Raw genomic sequence first — 9,141 nt, forward strand, 5'->3', positions numbered from 1 at the left:
ATAATAATAATAATAATAATAATAATAATAATAATAATAATAATAATAATAATAACAATAATAATAATAATTATAATAATACCTATTTGCTAGAGTAGGAATATCTAAATAGGAACAAATCCAACTTTGATCCACACTACTTCCACTCCCTTCCTCTACTGTCCTACCCTAAACACAAATATTAGAAATAATCTTTTGATTTAACAAAGTTTAGATTTGAATAAAAAATAAAAAAAAAAGAAAAATACAAAAATATAAATGAGAAAGCCAACCAAATATCCTTTTCCAGTAAATAACTGGTTTTACATTTGCTGCTTCAAGCAAGGGTGTATAACACACTACACAGGGTACTATCATTTTGCCAGGCTGGGCCTAAAATCAAAACTAGAGAGACTACAGGGTCTCAAAGTCGTACCAGTAATTTGGCCTAAATTGGACCGTTTTCCCTTGTGTCTAAATAAAAAAATCATAATTTGAAATATCTTCAGATCTACGATATTGGATTGCAAAGATATAGCGATTAGTAAATCAGAGTTTGTGGCACACTCAATTTTTTTGTAATTTTCAAATTACCAAGAAGGGACCAAAAAGAAAGAAAATAATAGGATTTGATAATTTGCACAACGTGCATTGTACTTGAAATCATTAAAACGAAATGTTACTATGTTCCTACAAACCCTGAGCTAATAATATTAAGATTGTACGGTGTGGTAACAGTTCGCCCAATCACGTTTCACCCAATAACGTTTCACCCAATATAATGTTTCACCCAATTCACATTTCACCCAATACTACGTTTCAACCAAATTTGTTAACACAAATTCAAAATATATGGAAGACGATTTTACCGACTCGGATGTCGTTGACTATTCTCAAGACGTGTGTATCTATTTCTGCCATGAAGCGCCCACATGTCACCCTCGCTCCTTCGTTCCCCCCTCACCCCTCTACACATCCCAGCCCGGCAGTCAGATTGAAACACTGGAGATGACCACAACTCCGTCTCAGGGAGCAACCCTGGCTCCTTCATGGTGATGCTGCAGATACCTAGCTATCAACAGACGATGCTTACATCCAGCTCAATATTGTTCCAAGAGTTCCAAAATTATCATGCAAACATTGAGACGCATTCCCTCATACCCGAAAATGATAAAACCGCGATCTCTCCCCTTCCTTATCCAAAGCCTGGGGTGAGCGGAAACCTGATGTTCCAGTTCCTGATGATCTGCACCACCATCATGAAGCTCTACAAATATGTTCCAACTGATGTTCGTCAATAGTTTTCTTTGTTCATTTTTAACCAACCAATTTTACCCAGTCTTATGCAAATATTTCAAAACTTTTGTTTTTTTAAATAAATGTTAGAAATATCCATTTCAGATATCTTTGTTTTATTATAGTGACTCTTAAAGTCAACGAAATTACATTTCACCCAACTCACGTTTCGCCCAAATTACACTCACTTAAGAGTTTCAACCCCCCCCCCAAAAAAAAATTCTTGCCAATTTTATTATGAATTTATAAAAATTTTATCTTTGAATTTACAAAAGTTATATACATAAAGACACAATTAACAATCTATTCTAGTACTGCTCAGGTCAGGCATCCTCTCATAGTCAAAACATGCACTCTTTAATGAAGTTAGGATTGAAGGTTTGGAGTGCAACCTTAAAGGGAGTGTTCGCAAAAAATGAAAGGGGGTATAGGCTTTTTGCGATGAAAAGCCCTTTTGATTGCTACAAATCTTACTTCTTTCTGTTGCGTCTATAAGGAGAAAATTGTTAAAGACGTCTCATACCGAAGAACGTAGCGACCATACAAATTGAGAAAATTGCAACATAAGACTTAGACTTTAAAAAAATCAATTTAATTTCAAACAAATCATTCAGATATTACAACCTACAGTCATCGATTATCTTTCGCCACATTTATATATAGTTGATTTTTCATAATATGTTTTAATTGTTATGATCTGAGAGTTACTTATAAAAACATTTTTTCCTGTTTCGAGGATTTTTGGTAATGAAGACAGCATTTTCATATTTTCCAGGAATGTTCGAAAACAAGTTGTAAGCTAAATATTATTTTAAAAACCAAAATCAAAACTAGTATGAAATATCAAATATATACAAATGTGGCGAAAGATAATCGATGACTATAGGTTGTAATATCTGAATGATTTGTTTAAAATTAAATTGATCTTTTTGTGGTCTAAGTCGTATGTTGCAATTTTCTCAATTTGTATGGACGCCATGTTATTCGGTATGAGACGTTTTTAACAATTTTCTCCTTAAAGACGCAACAGATATAAGTAAGATTTTCATTTTTCATTTTTGGCGAACACTCCCTTTAAGATTTGCCATCCGGGCTGACCAACGTTCAGTTCGTGATCATTTGGGTCGGCTCGTCTGACTGTAACCAGCTCTTGTAGCTTGGTCCTGGCCAAGCTCTTCTCCCTTTTGAACATTTATATAATTAGCTACATGTAACTGCCCGCAATGTTGAGCTCAAATGTGGTTTGCAGATTTCGAGCACAAAAGTTGCGGATTTACAACAATATGCAGTCGACCCACTCAGATTAGAATATTTTAACAAATCTAAGAAGATTTACATGATTCTCCTGATTTCCCCAATCAAAATTTGAGGCAAATCGGTCCAGGAGTTGAGTTATGATCAGAAATTGGGCAATGCAACATATGTTAGAGGAATAAAAAAAAAAGGGTGAAACTCTTAAGTAGGTGTAATTTGGGCGAAACTTGAGTAGGGTGAATCGTAATTTGGGTGTAACGTTTTATTGGATGAAACGTAAATTGGGTGAAACGTTATTGGATGAAAAGTTATTGGATGAAAAGTTATTTCACCTAAAATTGGGTGAAACGTTATTGGGTGAAACGTGACTGTTACCACACCGATTGTAGCTGTAAAACCTGAGCTAATAATACAAAGATTGTACCTGTAAAACCTGAGATAATAATACTAATATTGTACCTGTAAAACCTGAGCTAATAATACTAGGATTGTACCTGTAAAACCTGAGCTAATAATACTAAGATTGTACCTGTAGACCCTGAGATAATAATACTAAGATTGTACCTGTAAAAACTGAGCTAATAATACTAATATTGTACCTGTAAAACCTGAGCTAATAATACTAAGATTGTACCTGTAGACCCTGAGCTAATAATACTAAGATTGTACCTGTAAACCTGAGCTTAATACTAAGATTGTACCTGTAAAACCTGAGCTAATAATACCAAGATTGTACCTGTAAAACTTGAGCTAATATTATTAAGATTGTACCTGTAAACACTGAGCTAATAATACTAAGAGTGTACCTGTAAAACCTGAGCCAATGATGTGCAATCCTCATCAGCAAACACTAGAGACTAAACCAACAAACTTAAAGGGACTCTAGACGTTATCTTAAGAATGGCATTTCTAATTTATAACGATACTCTCGAAACCCTTTTTTTATCTCGACTGATCCATTATTTTCACTTTAAAAAACTAATTATTTTCTCTATTAATTCCTCTCAAGAAACTATATACAGGAACGCCCAACTCAGATATACGCAAATTGTGCAACTGTACACTGTGGTACGAATTTAAACAATTTAAACAATCACAGTTCAACAAAAAACAAGTTAAATAGATCAAGTTAGAGCGAATACTTATGATTTTTGGCTTTCTGGTCAATATGGAAAATACAATAGCTATATATTCTTATTCCACCCTTTGGACAAAAATGATGCGTTGCCCCTGAATTCTTTGTTTTAATCTCCTCCCACTGCAGTACACAGATTTGACGCATCAGATATGGCGGTTCCTGGTCTATATATTTCTTGATTCCTCTGAAGTTTCTTTTAAAAATTAAATCACAATTTTGGAAAAATAACGCTAACAAAAATGACGCTACAAAAATAATGTAGCGCTATTAAAACCTTGATTGTTTAAGAGATTATGAAAAAATATTAGTTTATTGGTTTCCTTTATTTCTTGTTTAGTAATAGTTTGTTTGTTTTTACTCAGCATAGATTCTAGCAGTACGTCAACTATCTGAGCTGTACAAGGAACCTGCAGTACATTAAAACATAACAACTAAGGAAAATAAGTTTGGAACTAGAGATGGGCGCGTTCGGGTATTTCATTTCGTTCGTGAATGACCCATTTCTTTCATTTTTTTCAATCGTTTAGAAAATAATTAATTTCGTTAGTTCTCAAACTTATAGTTAATTTTACATTTATTTCATTTATTTCTGTAAAAACTATATTTTTCTTAAAAGTCTGTTAAAAAATCATCGTTCAATAAAAAACTTTTGTTTCGAAAAGTTTTTTAAAAAATCGTTTGTTCAGTAAAAAAACAATAGATTTTTTCAAATCTTTCGGAAAATTAGTTTTTTCAATAAAAAAAAATGTTCGAACGAACGATTTTGGATCGTTAATTTTAAAAAAATTATCGTTTTTTTCCTTTCTATAAACAATCCAAACCATTCTTTTTTTTCTTAACGTCACCATTGTTCACAAAAAATTTCGTTCTTTCTCAAAAATTTTGTTTATTCACAAAAATGATGTCCATCTCTACATGGAACCCTGAAATATTTGTTTACAAAACAAATGAACTGTAGTTTTTTAGAGAAACAAATTCAAGGATTGCTCAGACACAGTTTTGTTTATATACTTGTAGTAAATTTATTTTGTAAACAAAAATAAGGGAATTCCTTGTTGTTCTATTAGTTCTATTGGTCTCTTTAGTTGGATATTTTTCTGTAAAAAACTGCATATGTTGTAGAATGTAGGGGTTGCAGGGCCGCCAGAGCCTCGCGAATGACCTCCGGGGTCTCCTGATACGCGCATGACCTCTAAGCCACGTAAAATCGTCTCCGCGCCTCTTGCTACTTCTCATGGCCTCCAATATTCTGTTTCCACGCCCCGAATTTTGGTCTCCAATAAAAGATTTTTGGTTATAAAACCACATAAAACTGTCGCTACATGATAAAATAGTTTTATACTCGTATATAAACAACTTGCATAGAAAAGTCTATTTTAATTGAGATTATGACTTCTATTTTTGTTTTCTAAATTTCACAATTTCCTTAACTTGTAAATTGATATTGCAGGGCTCATTGTAGATGACATATAGAACTTGTCAATTTTTATTTTTAACTGTAAATTTGAAACTAAATTATAATTTCCCCGGCATTTGGCAAAGAAAACGACATTTATAAAAGATCTTCCTTGTATTTATAAAGATGGAATATCCCTGTCAGCGTAAATAAATGTTTAACCTGTAGGTTTAGTTCTACAGATGCATTATGTAGTAGTTCAGTCATATCTTTCATTCCTCTTACATCAACCCTAAACAATAATATTTGCCGTTTAGCTATCAATCCTAAGGTATGTAGACTATACAGGTATGGGCGATAGGAAAACTAGTTCCTAGTAGACCAAATACGTCACAGAAACTAGTTCTTCAGCAGTCCAAATACGTCACAGAAACTAGGTCTTCAGTAGTCCAATTACGTCACAGAAACTAGTTCTTCAGCAGTCCAAATACATCACAGAAACTAGTTCTTCAGTAGTCCAAATACGTCACAGAAACTACAGAAACTAGTTCTTCAGTAGTCCAAATACGTCTCAGATCAATTTAGTTCTTCAGCAGTCCAAATGCGTCACAGAAACTGGTTCTTCAGCAGTCCAAATGCGTCACAGAAACTAGTTCTTCAGTAGTCCAAATACGTCACAGAAACTAGTTCTTCAGCAGTCCAAATACGCCACAGAAACTAGTTCTTCAGTAGTCCAAATACGTCACAGAAACTATATTTCTTCAGTAATCCAAATACGTCACAGAAACTATATTTCTTCAGTAGTCCAAATACGTCACAGAAACTAGTTCTTCAGTAATCCAAATACGCCACAGAAACTAGTTCTTCAGTAGTCCAAATACGCCACAGAAACTATATTTCTTCAGTAATCCAAATACGTCACAGAAACTATATTTCTTCAGTAGTCCAAATACGTCACAGAAACTATATTTCTTCAGTAATCCAAATACGTCACAGAAACTATATTTCTTCAGTAGTCCAAATACGTCACAGAAACTAGTTCTTCAGTAATCCAAATACGTCACAGAAACTAGTTCTTCAGTAGTCCAAATACGCCACAGAAACTAGTTCTTCAGTAGTCCAAATACGCCACAGAAACTAGTTCTTCAGTAATCCAAATACGTCACAGAAACTAGTTCTTCAGTAATCCAAATACGTCACAGAAACTAGTTCTTCAGTAGTCCAAATACGCCACAGAAACTAGTTCTTCAGTAGTCCAAATACGTCACAGAAACTAGTTCTTCAGTAGTCCAAATACGCCACAGAAACTAGTTCTTCAGTAGTCCAAATACGCCACAGAAACTAGTTCTTCAGCAGTCCAAATATCACTCTCCACTAAACCCCACTTTTCTTCGTTCACAGTACTTCAAACCACTGCAGTACACACGGAAAGCTTAGTTGAGGATGCTATGTCACAGATTCATATAATACGCCAATCCTATCCCGTACCTGTAGTCTACATACCTTGGTCAATCCTATCGCCCGTACCTGTAGTCTACATACCTTGGTCAATCCTATCGCCCGTACCTGTAGTCTACATACATGGTCAATCCTTTCTTTCAGATAATTCTTTTCCTTCAGCAATACTTTTCTGCTTTCACTTTAAAACTTCAAATGCATTTATGTAAAATTATTTTAAAAGGGCTGCTGACGTAATTTCAACTGCCCCTCTATTTACAGAGACATGGTCAATTCACCACGGTACCCTTTCTCTAATCAGGTATGAATTAGATATCATTTTTCTCCTGAACATTTGATTAACTTCAATTGTGGTTTCTCTTAATTGGTCTGCGAATTCATGCTACGCCACCCCACTCAGAGATCCTATATCTAGGTTCTCATCGTAGCTGTTCTCTTGTCCTCTTTCTTCACCTCCAGGATGGCACCGCTAGTCTTTATACTATTGTGATCTTTATCCTGTCCATTGTTTTCCTATCTCTTTTATGCCTTATCTCTAGCGGTGTCCTTATTCCAGATATATGCCAAGAAGATCCTGAAGGCCTTCCTGCGCTACACACATCATGAAGAAAATTTTCAAAATTGTCAAGATAGAAAAACGATGATATCTTCCTAATGATGTTTCTCAGATAGAGGTTTAAAGGGTACCATTGTGAATCGGGCAAATCTATCAATAAAGGGGCACTTGAAAATACCTCTTCAGTCCCTTTAAATATGTTTCTTTGTAATAATCTGATCTACAGAGCGTCCCATATCATATTAGACTTTCTCCAATCTGTAACGCCTAAATACACATATAATACTCGAAAAATCTAGCATTTTCTGCAAGAAAAAATTTCTATTAGCCTTATTAAATTTTTCAAAATGATTCATTCATCTTATATTTTATGATTTGTCCCCCAAATCGTAATTTAGACCCATTGACGCGGTCTAATTTGATGTGGGACACCCTGTAGCTCAAAACTATCTGAAGATTAATTTAATCTGAAGATTTATTTATTCTTTATTTTGTATTCAGAAAGTTCTATAAAATTCAACCAATCAGAGGAATGTTTGGAGAAACCCGAAAAGCCAATCAGATGCTGCGAAATTTTGAAATTTTTGGCGTGCAATTAACGAACATGAAGGGATATCCGAAAAGAGAGGATTGAGCAGAATTCAAAAGTGTCCACAATGTATATTCAGATTAACCGATCGGGATTAAAGGTGTCCAATTCTAAAGTTTTCAGCTTTGATATGTTTAATCAAGCTAGAACGAAGACATAAACTTTCAAATTAAATTTTGACCAACACAAATATTTTTGAAGTTTTGATCATATTCCGAAATAAATAGATTTTCGAAATTTTCAAAAAAAAAAATAAGTTGCATTTAATTTCCCTGTGAAACAGCTAATGTTATTTATTTTCATGTCAGATTTAATTTCTTAAAGGCCCTACCATAGGTTCACCCATAGGTACAACGTCATTTACACTATGGTTTACCCATGTCCGGATTTCTTAAACACAAAAGTAACATAAGTAGAGTTCAACCTATGGTTATTTAACCTTAGGTAGAGATAACCCAGGTGCAACTAGGATTCAACCATAGGTAAACTCAGTTGACTGTGGTTGATTAGTATTTTTAAATGTACCAATGGTACAACTCCAGGACTAAGAAATCGGCCTATTTTAACAACATTTAATTCAAATAAGCACAAGTAGTAGTTTAAAACTGTTTGGTTTGGGGTTAAAAACTAGTAACAGAATATTATTATATAATTATATAATTGTCCATCTTTAAAATCAAGTCTTTTTTACAAGAATATAACTAAAACGTAGTGAAACTGTTGTGTAAATAAAAATGGATGAAAACGGGAGGAAAACCCTCTTTCAAAACTAAAGATTATTACCTGAAGTCTTTTTTGAGAACAGGTTTGTGTGTTGTGGCGATAAGATCACTTTTATCGATGTGCTCATCTTTTTCAAGATCATTGTCCTCTGCTTTATCTTTGTCCTCTTTATTCGTAAGGATATCAAGACTGTTCTTGTTGTCCTCATCCTCACTTTTATCCTCGTCCTCTACCTTGTCCTTTGATTCATTCTTGTCCTCATTCTCTGTGTCCTGGTCGCTGTCCATTTCACGTCCCATTTTCTGAAAAATAATTTCAAGGAACTCTTCATTGATAAAGTGGCATGTCGGGTTCACAACGATACTAGAAACAGCTTTTTCTTAAAAATAATGCATGAGATTTTCATAATTTTCTCTTTAAAAACTGATAATTTCTATGATGGTTTCTCTAAAATGGAATATATTGTCAAAATAAACGTTTCAAGCTAGTGTTTAACAACGAAATCTTTTAAATGTTTTTTTACAAAAACAAAAACATCCATTGTTGTTTTTTATCAAGCCAGTATATAAGAATATCATTGATTGTTTTTTTATGTATAATAACTTAAATCCATGTGCAATGAATTGATAAACTGACATGACCAACTATTTCTTACTATACAGTTTAAGAAAATTATGGAAGTATGGTGTAGCCATGCTATAAGAGGGGGGGGGGTGAGGTAATGAAATTTCCCAATACCAAATATATCGAGG

General features: G+C 33.9%; 1 protein-coding gene across 1 annotated transcript in view; it reads right to left on the reverse strand.

Moving 5' to 3' along the window:
* The window catches only part of LOC111708063 (sodium bicarbonate transporter-like protein 11), a 23,966-nt gene extending 15,278 nt beyond the window's left edge, over positions 1-8,688 (reverse strand). Inside the window, exons 1-5 of the mRNA XM_023481315.1 lie at positions 8,450-8,688; positions 5,286-5,355; positions 3,988-4,074; positions 3,336-3,386; positions 83-168 (exon numbers count right to left, since the gene is read on the reverse strand). Coding sequence (XP_023337083.1) covers positions 83-168; positions 3,336-3,386; positions 3,988-4,074; positions 5,286-5,355; positions 8,450-8,688 — 533 coding nt within the window. The remainder of the gene's footprint in view (positions 1-82; positions 169-3,335; positions 3,387-3,987; positions 4,075-5,285; positions 5,356-8,449) is intronic.
* Positions 8,689-9,141: the final 453 nt, after the last annotated feature.

This window comes from Eurytemora carolleeae, unplaced genomic scaffold, assembly GCF_000591075.1.
Source record: "Eurytemora carolleeae unplaced genomic scaffold, Eaff_2.0 scaffold5, whole genome shotgun sequence".
Classification (NCBI taxonomy): domain Eukaryota; kingdom Metazoa; phylum Arthropoda; class Copepoda; order Calanoida; family Temoridae; genus Eurytemora; species Eurytemora carolleeae.